The sequence below is a fragment of the Eulemur rufifrons genome, chromosome 24 (genome assembly GCF_041146395.1).
Source record: "Eulemur rufifrons isolate Redbay chromosome 24, OSU_ERuf_1, whole genome shotgun sequence".
Classification (NCBI taxonomy): domain Eukaryota; kingdom Metazoa; phylum Chordata; class Mammalia; order Primates; family Lemuridae; genus Eulemur; species Eulemur rufifrons.
Window position 1 is genome coordinate 10,103,872 of NC_091006.1, and position 24,206 is coordinate 10,128,077.

Genomic DNA, 24,206 nt, shown 5'->3' on the forward strand with positions numbered 1-24,206 from the left:
TCCGCCTCTTCCCCTTGGCGCGGCCTCCCATTTCCGTTTCCGGTGCGGGCGCGCGCGAGCGCAGCGGTGGGAGGCGGCGATCTGCCGGTGAGTGCAAGCGGCGGGCCCCGACCTCGTGCTTTTCGGGTGGGCGTGAACCCAGCTTCTCCCGTGCTTCAGGCTTTCCCCATGCTGCTGTGGGCCTCTGCTGGGCCCTGGTCCCGGGGACCGCGCGTCCCCGCCCGACGGGCTTCAGGCCGCGCCCCCGTCCCTGCCGTGGGCCCGAACTCGCCTTGTCGGACTCGGCCTGGGCCCAGCCCGTGTCACAGGCCCCGCCCCCTTGTCAAAAAAGCAGCCCAAACCCCTTGGCCGCGACCCGGTCCGCGTCCCTGTCCAAACCCTGTGTCTCCGCCCCTGTCCACAAGCCCTGCCCTCAAACTGGGCCCACTCCTTCCCGTCAGCCAGCTCCGCCTCCCTCGTGCTCTACTCCTTTTTTAACCTGGATATTGTCTCCCCACTCTCCCGTTCAGATCCTGTCTTTAGACCTCAGCTTCACTCTGATCTCTCCTTACAGCATCCCCCGCATGTTCCCCCTCCTCCCTCAAGCGTCATCATCTTCCATCCATGCCTTTAACCTGCCCTGGACCCCCACCTCCATACCACTGCACTGTTCCCGTAACATCTTTCTCCAACTTCTTCCACCTGCCTTCATCCTGATCCCTCTGCAACCCCTGCTCATACCCACCCCCACGGATGGCCCCTGGTGGGAGCTTTTTTAGCTCTTCCCCATCCCTCGAGTTCCAGCCCTAGCTGCTCAGGGTTTCCCTTGTGACCTTACTTCACACATTGTCTGCTTTTGTTCCAAAACTTTCATCCCTGACTTCACCATGTGGAATCTAGGACACTCCTTTCCCAGGGATGCTCACCCCAGAATCACCTAAGAGGTTTTCAGAATGCCTAAGTTGCGGGATCAGAGTTGTCAGGGATGCACTTGAGCATGTGGCACACAGTTCTGCAGCCGTACTTCCGCTCCCTGAAGCTGAGAGGTGCGCTGTTTAGGATCAGCTCTATCACCAACTTGTTAGATGACTTTGATTCTGCCCATATGGTTTTTTACAGCCCACCTGACACTTCTGGTCCCTTCATCCCTCAGGTTGAGGCCCCAGGCTTGGCCTCACCACAATGTGGCACGAGGCTCGGAAGCATGAGCGGAAGCTTCGAGGCATGATGGTGGACTACAAGAAGAGGGCAGAGAGGAGGCGGGAGTACTATGAAAAGATTGTGAGTACCTGGCTTACTGGCTTTACAGCTGGGGTTAGGAGATCCTCCAGAGGGTGAGGCCTCGGTCATCCTTGTAAAATTTGGGCTTGGAAGTATGCCAAGACAAGAGCCCCGTTTGCTCAGTAGTATATTCATTAATCATGTCTTGAGCATAATCATCGGTAAGAATTTGAGGGGTTCTGTTGGTTACAGCATACTGTGTTGTTTGGGGTGGCCTCAGAGTGCAGATGTGGTGTTAGCAAGAAGTAGGGAAGTCTCAGTAATACTGAGAGTAGTCCGGACATAAGACTGGCCACCTCCAGAACATTATCTCTGTCACTTATTGCTATGTTTCGTGTGCCCAGAAGACCTCAGCCACTCTGGAGGTTTGGCTCGGCACACAATAGGAGTGCCATCAATATTTTAAGTGAAACCTGACCACTTCCCTCTCCTGTTTGATGTTGCAGTTGCTTTTGGAGAGAAGACCAAACTTCATCCCTGGCCTAGAAGGCCCTTGTGGTCTGGCCTCTCAACTTCATCTGGGGACCACTTCTCTGGCCTTTTTTCTATTTCTGCCACCACAGGGCTTTGGCCTGTAATGCTTCCCCTCACCCATTTAACTCCTACTTGTCCTTGGGATCCCAGCTTGAAATGGCACTTCCTTTATAAGATTCATTTCTCCTCTTTGATGACATTTGTATGGACATTCCCATACTACTGTATCACTGCCACAGCCTCCTCCCTGGTCTCTTATTTCTAGTTTTGTTCCCTGCAATCTTTCCTTCTCAGAGGGGCCAGCGAGGTCTTTCCAAGGAACAAAGCTGACCCTGTCCCTCCCTTGCTCAGAGCTCCTAGATGGCTCCTTAGTACCCTTGAGAAAAAGCCCAGGCTCCTCGTTGTAGCATTGAAGGTCCTCCATGGTCTGGCTTTTGTCCTCTCCTCTGGACTCATGCCACTCCACTCCCTGCCTCTTTCCTTTGCTCAAGTCGTTCTGGCCTCCTTGTATTCCTCTGTTGAAGGAAGCACTCTCTGGCCACAGAACTTCGGTGTGACTTCCCATGCCTGGTTAACTGCTGCTCATCCGTCAGACCTCAGTCCTCAGGGAAGTCTTGTCTTGTCTCTTTGACTTACTCAGGTGTCCTTTATAAATGCCATCATAGATCCCTGTTCTTCCCTTTTGTGGAATTTAACACACTTGGGATACATACTCACACACAGCCCTGTATATTTTGAGCACCCCAATCTGAAAATCTGAAATACTTCAAAATCTGAATTTTTTTGCATTCTGACATGATGTACTGCCACAAGTGGAAAATTCCACACACAAGTACTTAACACAAACTTTGTTTCATGCACAAAATTATTAAGAATATTGTATGAAATTACCTTCAGGCTGTGCGTGTAAGGTGTCTATGAAACATAAATAAATTTCATGTTTAGACCTGGGTCCCATTGCCAAGATACCTCATTATGTATATGCCAGTATTCCAAAATCTGAAAAAAATCTGAAATCTGAAATACTTCCGGTTCCAAGCATTTTGGATAAGAGGTACTCAGTGTGTGTGTTTGTGTGTGTGTGTAATATGTTTATCATACATACGTACACACATGTATACTCAGCTTTCTGAGATTGAGGACTAGGTATATTTGGATCACATTTATATCCCGGGATAGTGCCTATCAAATATGGATGAAAGGAATAGATGAATAAAACAATATGAACAATAGCAGTTACCAAATAATTGATCCTTTGCAGGCATCAGGCCATGTGAGAGGGCTTTAGATGCATAAATTTTTTTCAGTCCCCACAGTCACCCATGAGACAGAGACTGCTGTCACCACCACTCTTCAGAGAAGAGGAAGCTCTAAGAGCTCCTCACCTGCCTCTGCCTCCCAGGAAGGAACCACTGGGCTAGAGAGAGCCCATCTCTGGTGATGTCGGAATAACTATAACGTGATGACGAGGGCAAGGCCTGGGTCTGTGTTGGTCATAGTCGAGGCCCCAGCAGTGGGCCAGGAACACAGCACCCAGGGATGAATAGCTACCATTTATTAAGGGACCATGGCCCAAGGTGCCAGGCCCAGTGCTTGCCACTTTGGTACATTGTAGTCCTTTCAACAGGCCTGAGAGGTGGGCATGATGATCCCTATGTTAAAGGTGATGCTACAATAACAGCTAGTGCTGTTGTACAATTCTGTATTGGCCACTGCGCTAAGTACTTAGCATGTGTCTGCATGTCATCAAAGCCTGAGCCCCGACTGATCTCCATTTCACAGAGGAGCAAACTGGGACTTTGAGAGGCACAGCCTGTGGTCACACAGCAAGAGGGCAGAGCTGGCATTATAACCCAGACTCTGTGACCTTTAACCTCTCTGAGCTTTTCACCTGGGCCCTGTGCTGCAGAACTGGAGGTTCAGCAAGGTGAACTTGTCCAAGGTGACACAGCCGGGAGGGAAAAATCCCATCATGGTAGGTCCTTACAGTCTGGAGTCATAGGCCCTGGGTTCAGATTCTAGCTATTCCACTTACCTGCTGTGTGACTTTGGCGAGTGACTGTCTCCCTGAGCCTAGTTTCCTCCTCTGCATGTGGAGTGATGTATTCTGTACTCAGGTTTGGCTGTGAGTACAGACCTAAAACATCAATGGCTTAAACAAGACAGAAGTGTATTTCCTAGTCACAGAAAAGCCCAGAGGTAGCCACTTCTGTGCAGGGACCTAAGCTACTTCTGTTTCGTTGTTTTCCTGTGCGTAGCTTCTCTTCCCAGTGTCGTCTCCAGGTCCGAGAGGGCTGCTCAGACCCTAGCCATCACGTCTTCATTCCATCCAGCAGGGAGGAAGGAGGAGGAAAAGGGGGCAAAGGTGCTTGTGGCAGTTGTTAAGAAAGCTTCTAGATGTTTTCCCGTAACACTTCCATCACATCCTACTGACCAGAAAGTTGTCCCTTGATCAGGTACAGCTGCAAGGAAGGCTAAGCAGTGTAGACTTTATTCTGGGTGGCTGTGACCAGCTATCTCAGGAGTTCTATCACTGCTGAAGAAAAAGGAATGGATGAAGGTTACCAGTTAATGGTTTTCCACAGATGGAGGACGGGAACAGCTCCCTCCCAGGGCTGTGGAGTAATAGACACACAGAGCACTGAGTGAGGGTAGGCCTGGCCGGGGTGGCTGTTACTCACTAAGTGTTAGCCCTTGTTCTTATTGACGTTACTATTCCTGGGCAGAGCTGCAATTTGGATCCGGGTCCGTGGATGATACAGAGGAAAGAGGGCTGGAGTTGGGACTCCAGGCTTCGGTCCTAGTTAGCAGGGGAACTTCCTGAGCTGTGTTTTCCCCTCAGGACAGTGGTGATGTGCAGCCCCTCTCCCTGGATGAAGGGGAAGAGCTTAAAGAACAAGTGTCTGTGCGTGCCTTGTGGTGCAGGCCTGTGCAAGCAGCCATTGTCCCTGTACGTGAACGTGATCTGCATTCAGAGCTGAGCTGCCAAGCTGTGGCACGTGGCCGAGCTGTGGCTGGTGGCTGGTGGCTGCCGTGAGGGGCACCGCATCTCAGTCTTGGGCTGAGAGCGGAGGCTGTAGGCAGGTGTCGAAGAGGCTGAGATAGATTGTGGCAGGCCGAATGAGCACGTCCAGACACGGCTGGTTGCTCTGTTCCTGCTTTGTCCTTGGTGCCTGCTCTCCCTGTCTTCAGTCCCTGGCTGACTCTGGTTCCATCACTGCTTCTGTCCTTGTCAACTTTTAAAATCAGTGGCTTGAATAAAGAAACAGAATCCCCTGTTGATATGAAAGTGGGAAATAAATAAATCTCAGCACTGTCCGCTCTAGGTCATCACTGTGGGAACAGATCTGTCCCCCGACTCTGGACTGTGAGTTCGTGAGGGCAGGGCCGGGGCTGTCTCTGTCACTGCCATGCCCTAGCACAGGGCCTGCTGAACAGGAAGCAAGCCAAATGGCCATTGACAGATGAATAGATAAAATGTGGTGTGTATGCACAATGGAATATTATTACAAAAGAAAGAAATCCTGTCATATGATACAATATGGATGAACTTTGAGGACATTATGCTAAGCAAAATAAGCCAGTCACAAAGAGATGGTACTATATGATTCCACTTATATGAGTTACCTAAAATAGTCAAACCCTTTGAAATAGAAGATGGAATGGCGGTTGACAAGGGCTGGGGGAGGCGGAAAAGGGAGTTGTTCAGTTTGTTCAGTTTTGCAGGATTCAAAAAGTCTGCAGATCTGTTGTACAACAAGGTACATATAGTTATTACTACTGTACATTTAAAAAATGGTTAAGATGGAAAATTTTGGGGTGTGTGTATTTTTTTTTTTAGTACATAAAGACAAGATCTCGCTCTGTTGCCTGGGGTAGAGTGTAGTGTCATCATAGCTCACTGCAGCCTCAAACTCCTGGGCTCAAGCAATCCTCCTGCCTCAGCCTCCCAAGGAGCTGGGACTACAGGTGTGCATGCCTGGCTCTTAAATTGAAAAAAAAAAAATAAAAGTAAGAAAGGAGTAGATTTTGGAATCAGGCCCATCTGGGCTCAAATCCTTGTTTTGCTTATTACTGATGGGATCTTAGGCAGGTGGGCCTTACTGCTCTGGGCCTCAGTTGTCTCACTGGGGACACGGGGATAAGAACTTCCCATGGTTGGGAAGTTTGAGCGAGACAGTCTACCTAAAACACTTAGCGTAGTGCCTGGCTTTTAGTATGGGTCATTGGCTTTTCCAGATTCTCCCAACAGGGCCAGGCCCTAGACTCCGGGTTTCTACTCCCAGCCCAATGCTTTTTCTTTTCTGCCATGCTGACCCTGCCAGTGGCTTCTCTGTACTGCACACAGTGTCTCTCTACCAAATTCTGTACTGCACACAGTGTCCCGTGAGTGTTGGCGGTGGGAACTGGGCATCTGGCAGGGAGGGGCCTGAGGAGTGTGGTGGGATCTCGGCCTCAGACTTGCCTGGGGCAGTCGTGGGGCTGAGGAGCTGGATTCCAGCAGCACCACCCCTGCTGGACCTGTGGTCTTGGGCGTGTCCCAGACTCAGTTTCCTTAGGTGTGAAATGTCAGCAGCCCAGTGCCTGGCACATACTGAGTGCAGGATTGAAATCAGCTGGATATGAGCTGTGGTGGTTATCAGTGTGTGTCCTCAGCTCCTTCCAACAGGGGCTGCACCTGCTCCTCTGCTGGCCGCGGGTTGGGGTGGGAGGTGGGGACAGGGTGGGGGGGGTGCAGGGTCTTGGGAACTTGCAGCTGATGTTTCCTCCTGAAGGGGCTCAGTCTCCCATCTGTTAGTGAGGATTCATTCCTTCTTTCCTTCATTTAGTGTTCCCCGAGTGCCCGCTGTGGGCCAGGCCCCGTTCTAGGCCCTGGGGACACAGCAGCGAACAAAACAGATTCCCGCCTCATGGGAGTTCTGTTCTAGTGTGGGAGACAGACGGTGAATGAATGTAAGCTGTAATGTCGTGTGGTGGTAGGTGCTCTGGAGAAACCAAGGGGGGTTAAGGAGCTGGAGTAAGCAAGGGTTGTGGGGGAGCTATTTAGATAGGGTCAGTAAAGAAGCCATCTAGAAGGACCTCTGAAAAATGAGGGAGCAGCCGTGCTCCAGAGCGTTCCAGGCCGAGGCAGCATCGAGTACAGAGGTCCTGAGTCCCCAGTGAGAGCCTGGGACATGTCTGGAATGCTCAAGGAATTGAGGGGTCGCGGTGCCTGGAGCAGAGTGGGGGAGGGGGAGTGCTGAGCAGAGGAGGGGTGTGGCCTAGTCGGGTTTAGCAAATGCCCTTGGCTGCCCAGGGGAGAGCGGACTGTGGAGAGCAAGGCTGGCAGCAGCGCCCAGGGAGGAGGCGGCCGGGAGGTCCAGGCACGAGGAGATGCTGGCTGGACCAGGCTGCTGGTGTGGGGGGTCAGAAGTGGTCGCTGGGAACTAGGTCAGGATGTAAGGGCCAGCACAGCAGCCCTCCTGTGGCTCTGGTGTGGCAGTCAGCTAGAGGTCAGCCAAGGTCTGGCTCTCAGGAAGCTTGGTGGTGGGAGCTGCTGCTGCTGCTGCTAGATTCTTCTTTTCGTGACGCTTTCATGGTGACTTGGACCCGTGGCCCCCATGCGAGGGCCCGGGCCTGAGGGCTACAGACTCGGGGACAGCCTTCCCCCTAGTACCCTTTTTTGGGGTTGTTTTTAAAAACTTTGTTGAGATGTCATTCACATACCACAGAATTCACTGATTTAAAGTGTATAATTCAGTGCTTTTCAGTGTGGGTTGTGCAACCATCACCACAATGAAATTTGAGAAAATTTTCATTACCCCCAAAGAAACCCTGTCCCATTAACAGTCAGCCCCCGTTCCCCCAAACTCCTCAGCCCTGGGCAACTGCTCATCTACTCTCTGTGTCTGTGGAGTTGCCTATTTGGACATTTCATAAAAACGGAATTATGCAATGTAGGGCCTTTCGTGTCTGGCTTCCTTCAGTTAGGACAGTGTTTTCAAGGTTCATCCGTGTTGTAGCGTGTCAGTACTTCATTCCTTTCTATTGCCGAACAGTATTCTGCTGTATGGGTGTACCACGTTTTTTTGTTTGTTTGTTTGTTTTTGAGACAGAGTGTCACTCTGTTGCCCGGGCTAGAGTGCCGTGGCGTCAGCCTAGCTCACAGCAACCTCAAACTCCTGGGCTCAAGTGATCCTCCTGCTTCAGCCTCCCGAGTAGCTGAGACTACAGGCATGCGCCACCATGCCCGGCTGATTTTTTCTACATATATTTTTAGTTGGCCAGATAATTTCTTTTATTTTTAGTAGAGACAGGGTCTTGCTCTTGTTCAGGCTGGTCTCGAACTCCTGACCTCGAGCGATCCACCTGCCTTGGCCTCCCAGAGTGCTAGGATTACAGGCGTGAGCCACCGCGCCCGACCAAGGATATACCACGTTTTGTTATGGACATTGGGGCTGTTTCCACCTTCTGGCTGCTGCGAATAATGCTAATGTTGTGAATATTGGTGTACAGATACCTGTTTGAGAACCTATTTTGAGTGCTTTTGGGTATATACTTTGGAGTGGAATTGCTGGGCCATATGGTAATTTTTTGTTTAACTCTTTGAAGAAGGTGATTTCTCCACATTCTTGTCAATACTCGTTATTGAGAGTCCTTTCCATTTACGCCATCCTAGTGCGTGTGAAGTGGTATCTTGTGGTTCTCATTGGTATTTCCCTGATGACTAATGACGTTGATCACCTTTTCATGGGCTGATGCAGTCTTGGTACTATAGAAGCTGTTCCAGGCTGCTCCTGGCTCTGAATGAATGGTCTTAAGGGTGGGGGCTAATATTTTAGGGAGAGGGGCATCTCAGTACTGGCTGTGCAGAAGATGGGGCAGAGCTCAGGGCCTCTTGCCACCACCTTGGGAGGAAATGATTTCCCTGTCTCTGGACGTTAGGTGGCCCCCATTAGTGCTGCCATTGCTGAGCAGGGTAGTTCACCTCTCAGGTATGGCCTGCTTGACCTCAGGTGAGCTCGATGCTCAGCTTGGCCGTGTGGGAAGAGCTGGGGTTTGGAGCTCATCTAAGTGGTAACCTCTGTCCTGTCCACCCCTGCAGAAGAAGGACCCAGCCCAATTCCTGCAGGTACATGGCCGAGCTTGCAAGGTACACCTGGATTCTGCAGTTGCCCTGGCCGCCGAGAGCCCTGTTAACATGTAAGACTCACGTTGGGGGCAAGGTAGTGTCTGTGACTTGAGGTAGGGGATCAGAAGGGTGATGTAGGGTTTGGAGCAGAAAAACTCTGGAATATAGGCAGACCTTGGGGACTCAGAGGCAGGGAAGGCTTGGCCTACTTGTGAAGGTGACAGTCACAGAAGCTAAGTAGAGTGGGCGGGGGTTGGAATGGGGGCCCCGGGGCAGCAGTGGTGGTTGGAGGACTTAAAGGGAAGTGAGTGGGGCCAGGGCCCCGGAGGAAGCAGAGAGTATGTTGCCAGAGGGGGTGTTTCAGGGTAACTGGCGCCACTCAAGTGGCCTCTAGGACCTGGTTTTAAGTCCCTTGCCATTCCTTGGTTCTGGGAAATGGGCCCTGGTGTCCCCAGGAGCAGTCAGATGGGCGGCCTGTGTCGGGTCCCAGGAGCCTGAATGTGGATTCGGGGAGGTTTGTAACTTAAGGGACTAAGAGCTGGGGGGTGAGGGTGAGGGCCACGGCATTGGATCAGAGGGGCCCGAGGGCCAGGCTGCCAGGCTTCCCAGCTTGAGGTGGCAGGGAACAGGCGCATTGTATCCTGGGGGCAGTGGGGACCCTGAACTCCTTGCTTCCCTGCTCCCCTCCTCCCACGCAGGATGCCCTGGCAGGGGGACACCAACAACATGATCGACCGATTCGATGTTCGTGCCCACCTGGACCACATCCCCGACTATACCCCCCCGCTGCTCACCACCATGTAAGCTGCCTCCCCAAGGGGTTGCCGGGCAGGGGGTGACACCCAGCAGCACCTGTTTGCTCCGAAGCCTGCTTGATACCTTTCTAGGAAGGAGGTGTGCAGGTGGGGGGATCCCTTTCCCATTTGGGAAGCTGAGGTTCAAAGAGTCACTGCCTCCCCCTCCCCCTGAGCCTGAGCCTGAGCCAGGCTCATTTCTCTTCCTGCTGGCTTGGGGTGGGATCCGCCCCCTCCCTCTGATCTCATTACCTCCCCCAAAGCTCCCCAGAACAGGAGTCAGACGAGCGGAAGTGTAACTACGAGCGCTACCGAGGCCTGGTCCAGAACGACTTTGCTGGCAGTGAGTAATCTGCGGGGGAAGTGGGGAGCGGATCCGGGGGCCCCTGGAGCCTGGAAGACCTGGACAAGTTTAGGAAGAAAAGTTTTATCCAAGTACTTTCTACTAAAGGGCCTTGGGTTCTGGTCCCAGCTCTGTCATGGACTCGCTGTCTACTTCTCTTTCCTTCTCGGGGCCTCTGTTCCTGGAGTTGGCACAGGGGATGTCTGCTGAATGAGCTCTCCCTGCAGGATCACCTCATCCTAGGCCCTCTGATTCTGTGGTCTTTTTGCCTAAAAAAAAAAAAACAAAAAAAAAAACTGGAAAATAGCAAGAGCACATTTTTTACCTCTGTGTATTTCCCCTGCCTGCGTGGATCAAATTGTCAGCTCTGAAGAGTTCATTTCTCCTTGATTTAGCATTTGACAATTTGCGAGCATTCGTATACATGCAGGATTTTTCCCAAAGCCCAGCCTTGTCACCTCTGCCGTTCCACAAAGGAGAAAACGCAGGCCCAGGGAGACTTCTCACTCTGGGCTTGCCCAGGGAGGGTCAGACCCTGACATACTTGGGCTTTTTTTGTCTGTATTACCTCTGCACAACCGGCTGGCACAGTAGGGTTGATGGCCCATTTTACAGACAAGCATGTCGACGATTAGAGGTGAGGGGGATGCCATGTCTGAGGAGCTGGGATTCTGCCCCGTGTCCTTAACCACTTCCGTCTCCTGATGGAAAGCTCCTAACTCGCCTACCAAGAAGGACTTGAGATTCCCCTCTCAGTTTCCCTGTGGAGTTAAGGGAAAGACGGAGTTCTCTCCTGGGCTTGTCCGTACACGAGTCCCTTACCTGGAGGGTCTTGGTCTCTTCTGAGAAGAGTGGTGACGATGGTTTTGTTGCATGGGGTGGTTGTGAGAGTTCAGTGAGGTGGCGTGTGTAAAACCCCAGCACTGAACCTGGCACCGTCGGCCCTCCCTGCAGGTTCGCTAGTCCCATTTTTTTTGTTGTTTCTAAGGTAGACGCTTCTGCATCTCTAAAATCAGAGGTTGCCGGAATTCTAGCCATCAGGGAAATTTGTCATGATTGATGCTGTTGTTGCCATCACCCAAGGCCACGTGGATTCTGGGCAGTAAAGCCCGCATCTGCCTTAGTTCTCTGTGACTCTGCATTCATTTATTCACTTCCACAAAGAATTCTTGGGCACCCGTGGTGTGCCAGACACCATTCTGTGACCTTGGCCTACCCGGGGAGAGGGCAGCGGCTGTGTAGTCACGTCAGTGATGGGGGCATGCTAAGGCAGTGTTAGGGCAGACAGTGCGCTCTTCTCTGAGAAAAACAGGACAGCTCCTTGTCCGAGGCTGGGGTCAGTGAAGGGTGTATGGGAGCTCCCTGGTGAGGAGAGAGGCCCTGTGTGGGGAGGGAGGTGGGCACAAGGGTGGAGCGGAGAAAAGGCCCACGTGGTGGGCGCAGGGAGAGCAAGGGTGCTGGGTGAGACAGGTCAGCGGGGCCCTCTGCTGGACTGTGTAGACGATGGACAGGAATCAGACGTCTGCTCTAGCAAGGGGGGCCCTGCCGCCTCACTTCTGGGCCCACCCCACCTATCCACCTCACATGAGGCCCGTGGGGTGAACCAGGGGGTCTTGCCCAGAGTCCCACAGTGAGTCAGGGACACACGTGTCACTGCAGGGGAGATCAGGAAGCCTCCGGTATATCGTTGAGTTCCCTAGGTGGGTGTTGGGGGTAAAGGAGAGCCCAGATCATCCCAAACCACACTTAATTTGAACTGAGCCACAGAGTGGCACAGTGTTGTGACCCATGAGGTCTGATGACATCCAACACCCCAGAGCAGGTTTGTAGTTTTAAAGGGTCCAGCCAAAGGCCTCCATAACAGTGATGATGGTAACAGTGCCCAAGCACCAAGCACTGGCTGCCAGTGGTCCCGTTTTACAGAAAAGGAAACTGAGGCACAGAGGGGTTAAGTTGCTTGACCAAGGTTGTGCAAAGAGTAAGTGGTGTAGCCAGGGCTCTGCTGCAGTTGCTTGTGTCCAGCAGACATAGTTTGTGATTCTCTGGAACTGGTGACTCTGCCCTCAGCTGCCCTGGGGTTGTACCCGCTCTCCTGCCCCCTCCCCTGCATTCTTGTGTCCTCCCCTGAATTCCCGGTGTCCCAGCCCACTCTGACCTGTGTGCCTCTTCCTTGCTGCAGTCTCAGAGGAGCAATGCCTGTACCAGATCTACATTGATGAGTTGTACGGAGGCCTCCAGAGACCCAGTGAGGATGAGAAAAAGAAGTGAGTCGGGGTCTGGGGTGCAGTGGGGAGGGAGGTAGGAGGGCTGTGAGCCCCCAAGGGCATGGCCTCTCCAGTGCTGCCCCCCATGATCTCCCCAAGCCCAGGATGGTGTTCGGCCTGGGTGCCTCCCTCAGTGACACCTTCCCTCGTGCTCCTGAGGCTCCCCCTTTGTGACCCTAACTGCTGGCTGCTTTCCTCCACCCGAAGAGTTTTCACGGGACTGGACTAGGAGCTTCTTAAAGACTCTGACCCTCAGCCGGGCGCGGTGGCTCACGCCTGTAATCCTAGCACTCTGGGAGGCCGAGGTGGGCGGATCGTTTGAGCTCAGGAGTTCGAGACCAGCCTGAGCAAGAGCAAGACCCCATCTCTACTAAAAATAGAAAGAAATTATATGGACAGCTAAAAATATATATAGAAAAAATTAGCCGGGCATGGTGGTGCATGCCTGTAGTCCCAGCTACACGGGAGGCTGAGACAGGAGGATCCCTTGATCTGAGGAGTTTGAGGTTGCTGTGAGCTAGGCTGATGCCACGGCACTCACTCTAGCCTGGGCAACAGAGAGAGACTCTGTCTCAAAAAAAAAAAAAAAAAAGACTCTGACCCTCATCTGTGGCCCCAGCTTCAGGGTCCTGCTCAGGCCCTGATCTGTTCTAGGCAAAGCTGGGGCACGTTGCTCGGCGTAGCTCTGGGCCATGCCCTCACAGGACTCATAGTCTAGTTTGGGGAGACAGATCTGTCCCCCAGTAGTAATGACTCAGCGTGGGCAGGGTTGGGGAGCGCAGGACAGGGCTGACCCAGCCTGGGGGGAGGTCAAGGTCTTCCTGGCAGACGGAATGTTGGAGCTGGGACACAGAAGAAGCGGGGTGGGGGGGCTTGAGAGGACTCCAGAGGCCAGTGTGCAGGGCCTGTCCGGGGCCCTCTTCTCCGCTGGCCACCACCTTGGCTCACTGGCTCCCCCGTCCCAGGCTGGCAGAGAAGAAGGCATCCATTGGTTACACCTACGAGGACAGCACAGTGGCCGAGGTAGAGAAGGTGGCAGAGAAGCCGGAGGAGGAGGAGTCACCGGCAGAGGAGGAGAGCAACTCGGATGAAGATGAGGTCATCCCCGACATCGGTGGGGTCCCCTCTCTGCCCTCCCCTCCCGCAGTCCCCGGGCATCGCTTCCGTGTCTCGTCTCTCACCCTCTGTGGGGCACCCACGCTGCGAGCCCCGTCTCCCTCCCTTGCTCCAGGGTGCTCCAGCCTCCCGCCGCCTCCCTATCTCACGCGTGTCCTCCTCCTTCCCTGCCTCCGTCTGTATCTCTTTCTCTCATTTCTCATTTCTAGGGCACTTTGTATGATATTTCCCCACCTGGGTGTTGGCTCTGCTCTCTACTCGGGCCGTCCTCTCTCTCCTCCCCCTCCAGCTCTCTTCTTTTTCTGCTGGAAAACAAGTGTTCATCCTTCTACAGAGTCATCCCTCGTCCCCCAGCATCTGCTCGCCCATCCCTCCCCCACTCTGCTGTTCACCTCCCGCCTCAATACCCGCTGATCAGGCTACCCAGCTGTCTCCCCCTTCTCACTCCGCCAGCGGCTCTGTATTCGTCTTTGGGCAGAGCCTGTGTTGGCCTCCACCATCCCTCCTCCCATTGTTCATCACGCGTCCAGCTCCTAAACTCTGCGACCCATACCCTGCCTGCCGCCCACCTTGGTCTTACTCCCCCATCTGTCTGTTCCCCACTCACTCCTCCCTCTCACGTCCCTCCCTCCACACATCTCACTCACCTGTCTGTCCATCTGTCCCCTCCGTCCACCGCACGTGGTGCTCACCAAGCCCTGTGCCAGCCCGGGGGATACAAGATGGGCCAGACCTGATTCAGTCCCTCCCTGAAGGCTGCTCCAGTCTGGCGGGCGCCCCCGTCCTCCTCCAGCTCCTGGGGCACTGCCCCTTCTCCCCTGTCCTCTCCTTGGCTTTGGCTCCTGACAGCCTTTCTCTTGGTGCAGATGTGGAGGTGGACGTGGATGAATTGAACCAGGAGCAGGTGGCAGATCTCAACAAACAAGCCACGACCTATGGCATGGCCGACGGTGACTTTGTCAGGTGAGGCCAGCCTGCTGACGCCCCTCCCCACTCTGTGGACCCTGCCCTGGCATCTCTCCGTCGTTGCCCGGCACTAGCGGCCATCCTGTTTGTGGGCATTCTGGTGCCCGGCGCTGGGCCCAGGACTTTACCCGCACAGGCCTGTGGTACTTGTGGCCCCACTTCATCTGTGCAGAAACTGAGGCTGCACCCAAAATTACCCAGCCTGTCCTACTCAGTGTGACCTGGGCAAGTCTGACCCCTGAAGCTCTGCGGTTCCTGGGCCTGGTGGACAGCGACCTCTAGTGGAGAGGCTTCATTTGCTGGCTCATTTCCCTTGGCAATTGCTGGTTGAGCCTCTACCCTGTGCTGATTGCTTTACTCACGAGATCACATGACCAGTCCCAACTCACAGAACAGTGAACCGGAAACCAAATAAACCCAAGTCTGAACACAGCACCCTCTGCCGAGAACCCTCCCTGGCTCCCACCTCACTCGAGATCATCCAGCATCCTCCCCACAGCCACAGGTCTTACCCGCCTGGGCCTCTTGCTCTCCTGTGTCCCCCCATTTGGCCTCCACGGCCTCCTTTCTCAAATGCCCGAGGCCTGCTCCAGCCTCTGGGCCCCCCGTCCAGCATCCGTGCAGCTCGCTCCGCCAGGTTTCTCTCCAGATGTCATGTTGTCTGGCTCTCCTGACCTCCCTGTTGAAACGTGCAGTCTCCTCTGCCTGTTCCCGGGCTCTTCCTTCCCTCCTCCCATGATTTACTTTTCTGATCAAGGTTAGCACACCTAACAGACCAGGCATTTCATTACCTCAGTCATTGTCTTCCTCCCCGCTGGAGTGTCAGCCCATGCAGGGGAGGGTTCCTATCTTGTTTCAGTGCTGAATTCTTGTTTTTTTGAGACAGAGTCTGCTCTCTTGCCCGGGCTAGAGTGCCGTGGCGTCAGCCTCGCTCACAGCAACCTCAAACTCCTGGGTTCAAGTGATCCTCCTGTCTCAGCCTCCCAAGTAGCTGGGACCACAGGCATGCACCACCATGCCCGGCTAATTTTTTTTCTGTATATATTTTTAGCTGTCCAGATCATTTCTTTCTATTTTTTTTTCAGTAGAGACGAGGTCTCGCTGTTGCTCAGGCTGGTCTCGAACTCCTGACCTCGAGCGATCCTCTTGCCTCGGCCTCCCAAAGTGCTAGGATTACAGGCGTGAGCCACCGTGCCCGGCCAGTGCTGAATTCTTAACACCTGAAATAGTACCTGGCACACAGAAGGTGCTCAGTCAATTGTGCTGAATGAAGGAAAGGCACCCACAAAGGATGGTGTGGGGTCCCCACTTTGTTTGATGACTCGGCCAGCGGCCCCTCACCTAGTGATGTGCCTCTCCCCCACATGATTCTCATCACCCTCTGCAGGATGCTTCGGAAAGACAAGGAGGAAGCAGAGGCCATCAAACACGCCAAGGCCCTTGAGGAGGAGAAGGCCATGTACTCGGTGAGGTCTGGGCTGGTGTGGAAGGGGGCAGGGATGGGCCTTAGGGAGGTCACACTCCTCACCAGCCTGGTACCCACCCTGCTCCAGGGCCGTCGCTCCCGGCGCCAGCGGAGAGAGTTCCGTGAGAAGCGACTGAGGGGCCGCAAGATCAGCCCACCCAGGTAGGGCTTCTCCCCTGAGCCCCCGCCCTGCCAGCTTTAGTCTCGGGAGACTCTGAGAAAGGGGGACGGGGGCTCAGAGGCCAGGAAGGCTCTTTGGAGACAGACTTTGGTTTGGGGAAAGAGTTCTCCTAGTGGAGCAATAAATGGCCTGAATGTTGGGTTGGGCGAGGTGGCTCACACCTATAATCCTAGCACTCTGGGAGGCCGAGGTGGGAGGATCACTTGAGCTTAGATGTTTGAGACCAGCCTGAACACGAGTGAGACTGTGTCTCTATTTAAAAAAAAAAAAAAGAATAAATGGCCTGAGTGAAGATTTAGAAGTGGGAATGGCCTTGAGGGGCATGTGGACGTTTTTCCCTGCCAGCAGCTCCCCTCACCCTGCTGGACTTGGGGCCCTTGCTGGACTCCTCGGGTGCCAGTGTGGAGGTGGCATAGGCTGTTGCCAGGGATGGCCAAGAGGCCTGGCCCTGGTCTCTGATCTGGCTCTGCTGCTTGGTTGCTCCCTCTCTTGTCAGAATTTGGACAAGTGACTTCCCTTCTTTGAGCTTCAGTTTCTTCCTTTGGAAAACGGGGCATTGTCACCTACCAGGAGCGAGAGGGCTAGGCCAGTCCCCATGTGGAGGGAGGTCTTGGAACAGGTTTGGATGAGGCAGTCTGGCACGGAGGGGAGAGCCCAGCCTGGGTCAGGAGGCCTCAGGGAGAGGCTCGTAGGCCTGGCACCCGTGCAGACCCATGCCTCTTTGCCACATCTCTGTTAAAGGACAGTGATTGAGAGTGGCCGTGAGGCTTAAATGACATGCTGTGGGGTCAGGGGTGGGTGTGGAAAATGTTCATTAAAGAGCAGCACTGATTGTCACTCGTCACCTTCAGCATAGAGGCACCATCAGGGAAGTGCGTGAAAGCACGGGCTCGCTGGGTTTGGATCCCGGCTCCTTCCTCTATGAGCTGTGTGACACTGGGCAAGTGACTTCACCTTTCTGGGCTTCAGTTTCCTCAGCTGTGAAGTGTGAATAATTATGATACCCATGTCAGAGAGTTGGGAAGAGCCATTGAGTTAATTGATACAAAGCGATAAATGCATAGCACATGGGAAGCAATGAAAACATCAGCTATTTTGGTTCTATTTATTTATTTTTTGGTCAATCCCTTGGTCAGTTTGCAGCTGTTTTAGTTTTGTCATCATCATCATTAATAAGCGAGGACCCAGTTAGAACTGGGAACAAAGAGTAGGAGAAGGGATGGTGCTGGTCTAGGGCCAGGAGGCCAGGCAGGACTGAGGCTGCTGAAGACCGTGTTCCTCAGTGTCAAGATGGGTCTGGGACATTATGGGTGGGGCTGAGGTTCATGCTGTGGACCGATCTGAGGTAGGTGGAGGAGTCAAGGCAAGGCCCGTGACCTGGTCAGCAGCCCACCGTCCTCACTGTGCCAGGTACCTGGCCTGGGGCCTTTAGGTCGGGGGGCTTGGCCAAATTCCATGTCCGCTCGGATTCTAAGTCCCCACTTGTCCCACTCCATTCTTCTCTCTGTAGCTATGCCCGTCGAGACAGCCCCACCTACGACCCCTATAAGCGGTAAGTCCCCAGGGAGCCCCCTGATGGAAGAGCCGGGGTGGTAAGGTGGGGTAGGGGCTCAGCCCACTAGGCCGCCCCAAGATCACAGACTGCATGGTACGTTCTGGGTCTGAATCATTCTGTTTTCCATATCATTAGCCTGATTTCCCAGGTTTTCTTCCTTTAAATTTGAATCTTTATTTTTCTGATTTAAACATAATGCAGTCTTGTGGTAAAAGTGATCAAACATGGCAAAACAGTGTGACTTGGAAAGCAGAAGTCTCTTGAATCCCAGAAGTAACCAGTGAGAAGTTAACAGGCCCAGGATGGCCTGGCTGGGCATGCGAGCTTGTCTCCGGGTATCGAGGTGGCTGAGGGGGTGTGTAGGGCAGGGGCTTTGACGGAGTCTGACCTCAGTCTCACCCCAGGCCCCCTCATCCAAGCTCTCTAGCTCTTTTAAGCCCAGTTCCATCTTTTCAATAGGGTGAGGGTGTGCTCTGCCACATGGGGCTGTTGGTAGGGGTTAGGTGAGATGGTATGGCCTTTGGTGAAATAAAAGTATTGGGACATCAGGTACTTTCTTTTTATTTTACAAAAGTGGTATTTACCACACTTAATATTTTGGAACTTGCTTTTTCCCCATCTATCTGTTTATTGAAGAAAACTTTCCAAAATGTTAAATGCAGAGATCTGCTCATCTATTCTTAATAGCCACATGAAATCCACACGGTCCTCTGCCGTTCCCTCTCCTGGTTATTTGTCAAGGGCCCGTCGTTGTGAATGAAGTCCTGGTAGAGAGCCTGGGTGTTTGCCCTTTGGCCTCCGTCTGTGCTGGCTTTCTAGCGTGCCCAGTGCCCCGCGGGTGTGACTTCCGTTGCTTTGCGTGTGCTTTGTTCACTGGTGGGGAGGCTGCACGCGCCTGGGTGATTGAGCGTCGTCTTCTCTGCCCCGTAGGTCACCCTCGGAGTCCAGCTCTGAGTCCCGCTCCCGTTCCCGCTCCCCGACCCCAGGCCGTGAGGAGAAGATCACATTCATCACCAGTTTTGGGGGCAGCGATGAGGAGGCAGCCGCAGCTGCAGCTGCCGCAGCCGCATCAGGGGCCACCACAGGGAAGCCCCCCGCGCCCCCCCAGCCTGGCGGCCCTGCCCCGGGACGTAATGCCAGTGCCCGGTCGGTAACGCTCACGCTGCCCGCCCTACGCCCCGGCCACCAGGGGGGGGACCTGGGGCAGAGGGGGGCCATGGCCCAGGCCCGTGCTGACTGGCCCTCCGTGCCCCGCCTGCAGCCGCCGCTCCTCCTCTTCCTCCTCCTCCTCTTCTGCCTCGAGGACCTCCAGCTCCCGCTCCAGTTCCCGCTCCAGCTCCCGCTCCCACCGAGGCGGGGGCTACTACCGCTCCAGCCGTCATGCCCGCTCCCGGTCCCGCTCCCGCTCCTGGTCCCGCTCCCGCTCCCGCTCCAGACGCTATTCCCGGTCCCGCAGCCGTGGCCGGCGGCACTCAGTGGGGGGCTCCCGAGACGGACACCGCTACTCCCGCTCGCCTGCCCGGCGTGGTGGTTATGGGCCGCGGCGCAGAAGCAGGTATGTGCAGCTGGGGTGCTCGGGGAGCAGGGCCCGGGGTGGCACGGGGCCCCCCGTCAGGGAGAGCACCCAGTCTGAGAGAAGAGGCACTGGCACCGCTTTTTTCTCGGGAAGCTCCTAGTTTGAAGGGGGAAGCATGGGTGTGCCCGCTTTGTTCGGGGGGTACCAAGCATGGTGACAGTGGGAGTGCAGCCCAGCCACCGTGCTCAGGGACTTGGTGGGGAGAGGAGACTGAGCGTCTCTTGTCATGGGGTGCCTCTGTCTCTGCCGTCAGGAGGCCCAGACCGAGGGGAGTGGAAGTGCATGGACACTGCAGGGTATTCTATAGCTGGCAGGGAGGGACCTGGGCCCTGAGGGCTGGGAAACCCCGTGGGGAGGCAGTCCTCTGTCCGGGGAGTAGGCGAGGAGGGGTGGAAAAATCGAGACAGCCCCTTTTCAGGGAGGCAGGGTTAGAGGAGAGCACCCTAGGGCTGGATCATCCTTCCCCTGCCCGTCCCCTGGCTGCTGGCCTCAGGGCTGCACTCAGCACGGCAGGGAGGCTCGGTGGGTGGGAACGTGGACTGCACGGCGTCTGCCTGGTGTGGACTCGGGCTTGTGGGTGAGCTCCCTGGGCCTCGTTGCTCCATCTGTAAAATAGAGGTGATAATGGCACCCACTTCCCTGGGTTGTTGCAGAGATACGACAAGTAAGTCTATGTAAAGCACGTAGGACAGGGCTTTGTGCAGGCCAGGTGCTGTTACTGCCATCAGGAACATTACCTATGTCACTGTTGCGTGGATCACGGTGTCAGCTGCCTGCAGGGGCTGGCAGGCGGAGGGGCCGGGTGGATCCTGTTGAACTGGCAGCGCAGGTCCCTTCCAGCGGGGCTGTCCACCTGCGGCAGGCCTGGTGTTGCCCAGTCTTTCAGTTTCCCGAGGGAAGCTGAGGGCGTGGACTTTTATAGCACAGCTCTGGTTCTCTCGGTATTGACAACAAATTTAAGTTTTGTAAAAACTCGAGAGAGCCCAAGCAGAGTCATTGTGTGGTCCGGAATTGGCTTCCAGGTCATTCCCTGCAGCCTGGCCCAGGATGATGATAGAACAGCTGTGGGGGGAGGTGGGGCCTGGTCACATCTCAAATGCCAGCCGGAGGGGGAGCCCTTGCTGGAGGGTCTCACCAGTGTCCTGAGCAGGGGGAGCATGGGGGACTGTGTGTCCCCAGACTGGAACTTGTGGATCTGTGCTGGGACTGGTGGGGGCGAGTGGGTGGTCCCCAGGGGCATCGAGACCATGAACCCGGGAACTCCTTTGTGCCCTGGCCGAGCATGGCACTTAGAGCGGGAGCCACCCAGCCACATCCTGCCCTCCCAGAGGTTACCTCCTGGGAAGTCAGCGAGTGGTGTCCAGTGCGGGAGGGCAGGTGACGAGGGCATGACTCTTGGGCTGACTGTCTCTAGAGGGCGGTCCCTGTCGGGAGACGGAGGGAGGCGGGGGAGCAGCTCTAGGGACTCCTGAGGGAAAGTAATGGGAGAAGTCGAGAGTCGTGCCAGATACACGGGACTTTGCAGCCGACTGTAGATTTGAAGCCAGGGGACGGGTGCAGTTGGGGTCCCGGGAGTCTCACAGTCCTCCTGCCCTGCTGCACCTGCAGGAGCCGCTCCCGCTCAGCGGACCGCTACAGGCGTGGCGGCCGGGGCCCCAGGCACCACAGCAGCAGCCGCAGCCGCAGCAGCTGGTCTCTCAGCCCGTCCCGCAGTCGCAGCCTCACTCGCAGCCGCAGCCGCAGCCCCAGCCGGAGCCACAGCCGCAGTCGCAGCCGCAGCCACAGCCGCAGCCAGAGCCACTCGCCGTCACCCCCAAGGGAGAAGCTGACCAGGCCAGCAGCGTCCCCTGCTGTGGGAGAGAAGCTGAAAAAGTGAGCAGGGCAGGTCTGGGGCAGAGGGCTGTCAGCCTGGGGCGGGGAGGGTGAACTCTGCGGCGTTCTTTTGGAAGGGAACTTGGTCCTGCCCTAGAGGATCTGTGGGTCGTGAACCTGTCCTGAGGTGTCTGAGAGGGACACGGGGGTGGGGGGTGGCTATCTGGTGCGAGGGCAGTGCTGAGGCTGTGGGGTCAGAGTGGCAGCTGCCCGTCCCTCCTCCCAACCGTGTCCTCTGGCCCCACCTAGGACCGAACCTGCCGCTGGTAAAGAGACAGGAGCTGCCAAAGTCAGTAAGAATTTGGAACTCGCCCGTCTAATTCCCGCCAGCAGCAGTGCCCGAGAACTGGGCCCGGTGGGCCTGCAGGGGGGCCCGGGTGGGCCGGGAGATCCAGCCCCAGGGATTGAGGGGGGAGAGAAGGGGTCTGCTCCCATGAGAACCATGTCCCCCTCCCCTCTTCAATGTACGTCGGGGCTCCGGCAGCCCCTGAGCCTCGCAGAGCCTCACGGCGGGTGTTCGCAGCCTGCCCTGCCTCCCCACGTTTGCCCCTGCAAGTCCCAGGCTCTTGGCTGAGGTGGGTTGTGGGAGCTCTGGGACACCCACCCCCTCTCCCGCTCTTCTCCCCCTTCCCCAGCCCAAGCTGACGCCGCAGGAGAAGCTGAAGCTGAGGATGCAGAAGGCGCTGAACAGGCAGTGTATGTGCCACCGCCTGTCCCTCCAGGTCCTCCCTGCTTGTCTTCCTCTTGCCAGTGGAAGCAAGTAGAAGACCCAGCCCTGGCCCTTTCTTAGCCGAGGAGGCACTTTGGGGGGGAGTGGGTTTGCATCCCACCCTGCTGCTGCCATGCTCAGGGTCTCGGCAGTCTGGTTGAGCTCAGCGTCCTCATTTTAGGAAGTGGGGCTCTTAAGGGCACCCCTCAGCCACCATGTTCCTTCCCTTCTTACAGTCAAGGCGGATAAAAAGGCAGCTCAAGAGAAGATGATACAGCAGGAGCATGAGCGGCAGGTCAGGGTGGGAAGTGAGGGGGTGGGTGCAGGTGGGGTGCCGGGCTGGCCACACCCTCATAGCCGTGTCTGCTGCAGGAGCGGGAAGACGAGCTTCGAGCCATGGCCCGCAAGATCCGGATGAAGTAAGACAGTCCCCCCTCCCGGTACCTTGGCCACGCCCCCTGCTGCAGCTGGGCTGCCAGCTAGAGCCCTGCCCGGCCCTTTGTGGGTGGATGAAAGTCAGAGCCCTGCCTGGCCCTCAGGGCTGTGCCCAGCCACCTCCCTGGCTCCTCTCCTTCAATTTCCTCCCTCCATCCCAGTTTAGCTCCTGCCACTGAGACCTCCCAGCTCCTCCAGCCTTCAACCTCGGGCTGTCTTTGCTGTCCTCTGGGCCTGGCAAGCTCTTCCCAGTACCCACCACCGTGGGTCTTTCTCCTGCCTGGGCCTCAGTTTGCTCATCTGCTAAATGGAGATGGCATCATTGTCCCCCCTCACAGGCTTGTTGGGAGGGTTCAGCAAGATCAAGGCCAAGCGTGGGGAAGGCACCCCGTATACGTAGGCGTTGGGGTTGCTAATGCTGCTCATTCTGATAGAGGCCAGTCAAGCACTCAGCCCGTGCACGTCCCCAGCTGTGGCAGGAGATGATGGAGCCGTCAGGCCTCCCCTTGTTGAGCGAGGCTGTCCTAGTCAGGCAGGCTGGGATTCCAGTCCTGACTCTGCCAGCCAGTGTCTCTGAACCTCAGGGTCTCCATTTCCAAGTGGGGACAGTAGCAGTACCTGCCTCCTTGGTTTACTGCTTCCCTTGGCCTACCTGGGTTCAGTGTTCCCAGCTGGATGCCTGCCCCATCCCCTCGCAGGGAGCGGGAGCGCCGAGAGAAGGAGCGGGAAGAATGGGAGCGCCAGTACAGCCGGCAGAGCCGCTCGCCCTCCCCGCGCTACAGTGAGTGTCCCCGCTAGGCTGGAGGCTCTGGGGCATCGAAAAGAACAGTGTCAAGCAGGGTTGCAAACAACTGTGGCACATTTTCCACATTAGCCTTCCATAAATTAAAGCTTTTAAGACACACACAATACGATTGCGTTAGTCACAGGGTAATTGCAGGGATTAGAAGAAATGCTCATTCCCAGCACATCGGTGTGGGCTGGTGAGGGGCACAGGCTGCAGCCAGTGGACTTGGTGCAGGCGCCAGTGTCGCCTCAGTTGGAGACCACACTGCAGGTCAGGGAAGAGCCCCTGGCCCCTGGACGTCGGCTTTGTCTCCATCTGTTCTTTTCTTTCCAGGTCGAGAATACAGCTCTTCTCGGAGGTAAGGAAGTCAGCCCAGCTCCCCAGGGTGACCCTCCGCTTCCCTGGGAAATTACTCTTGTCCTTTATTGGCGCTGAGTCCTGCCTCCCCACCCCACACTCCTCCAGCTGCGGGGGCTGCTCTCCTATCCTGGGAAGCATCCCTCCCTCTCTCCCTCCGTCCGTCCGCAGCAGAGTCCCCTGATCCCTGAAGCCTCGAGGTCCCCAACGTGCTGGTGCCTGTGTGTACCCAAGGCCTCCCGCTTCCCGCCCCACCCTCACGGGGCCCCTCCTTTTCTCTTTCCAGGCGCTCAAGGTCCCGATCCCGAAGCCCCCATTACCGACATTAGGCAGAAGAGTGGGGGGCAGGGGGATGACAGGATGGGGAATGGGGCTGAAGCTGTGATGCTGCTGGTTTTATCTCTAGTGAAATAAAATCAAACATTATTTAATTCCCTTCACCGGGCCTCAGTGTTGTCTGTGTGGCTGGTGCAGGGCTCTCCAGCCCCAGTGCCACCAGCCAGCACAGCTAGCTGGGGAGGGCACTTGCCGGGTTGACAAGCCAGGGCCAGTGCTGCCTGTTGAAGTCCTGATGGCAGCTCGTGGTTAGGCAGCCCTGCTGTGGCCAGCGAGGCCTGCCTACGAGGCAGACGATCCAGTGGGAGAAGCGCCCAGCTCTGCCCACAGGTGTGGGCCCAGCATGTCCCACATGGGCCTCTTTGCCCAGGGGCCTCTGGCGACAGGTCCAGGCCTCTCCCCGCCCTCGCCTCGGCCCCTGCCCTGGCCTCACCCACACCAGGAACCGGGAGCACGGCTTTCTGTGCCAGTCCTGCTGCGCCCCAGGCACCGGGGGCTGGCCTTTCCCCTCACCCCCTCACCCCAAACCGGTCTGTCCAGCCGTCTACCCCAAGGAGGGGAAGCCTCCCGCCCCACCTCAGACTCCCCACCTCAGACTCCCCAAG

At 55.8% G+C, this 24,206-nt stretch overlaps 1 protein-coding gene across 5 annotated transcripts; it reads left to right on the plus strand.

The window, feature by feature from the left end:
* The first annotated feature begins 28 nt into the window (after positions 1-28).
* On the plus strand, positions 29-23,705 carry CLASRP (CLK4 associating serine/arginine rich protein). 5 transcript variants are annotated; one of them, XR_011231369.1, is made up of 21 exons: positions 29-87; positions 1,133-1,260; positions 8,819-8,916; positions 9,544-9,645; positions 9,903-9,982; positions 12,162-12,246; positions 13,212-13,360; positions 14,229-14,325; positions 15,716-15,794; positions 15,882-15,955; positions 17,485-17,526; positions 18,460-18,675; positions 18,791-19,084; positions 20,714-20,977; positions 21,227-21,270; positions 21,613-21,673; positions 21,923-21,981; positions 22,059-22,105; positions 22,820-22,902; positions 23,242-23,266; positions 23,552-23,705. XR_011231369.1 is itself a non-coding variant. In XM_069456788.1 (21 exons), the coding sequence occupies exons 2-21, from the start codon at positions 1,162-1,164 to the stop codon at positions 23,592-23,594; spliced, it is 2,037 nt and encodes a 678-aa protein (XP_069312889.1). In that variant the 5' UTR covers positions 29-87; positions 1,133-1,161; the 3' UTR covers positions 23,595-23,705. The 5 variants fall into 5 exon arrangements, 4 of the variants coding, with proteins under 4 accessions (XP_069312889.1, XP_069312890.1, XP_069312892.1 ...); XM_069456788.1 differs by having other exon boundaries at positions 21,227-21,266; XM_069456789.1 differs by lacking the exon at positions 9,544-9,645 and having other exon boundaries at positions 8,819-8,845; positions 9,916-9,982; positions 21,227-21,266.
* Positions 23,706-24,206: the final 501 nt, after the last annotated feature.

What these genes read in the sequence shown, in the direction of transcription:
- CLASRP (XM_069456788.1), top strand. Translation starts at nt 1,162, where the DNA reads ATGTGGCACGAGGCTCGGAAGCATGAGCGGAAGCTTCGAGGCATGATG. An exon ending in AGTGAGGATGAGAAAAAGAA is followed by an intron (nt 12,247 to 13,211) that starts GTGAGTCGGGGT and finishes CCCCCGTCCCAG; the next exon opens with GCTGGCAGAGAAGAAGGCAT. An exon ending in CTCGCCCTCCCCGCGCTACA is followed by an intron (nt 22,903 to 23,241) that starts GTGAGTGTCCCC and finishes TTTTCTTTCCAG; the next exon opens with GTCGAGAATACAGCTCTTCT.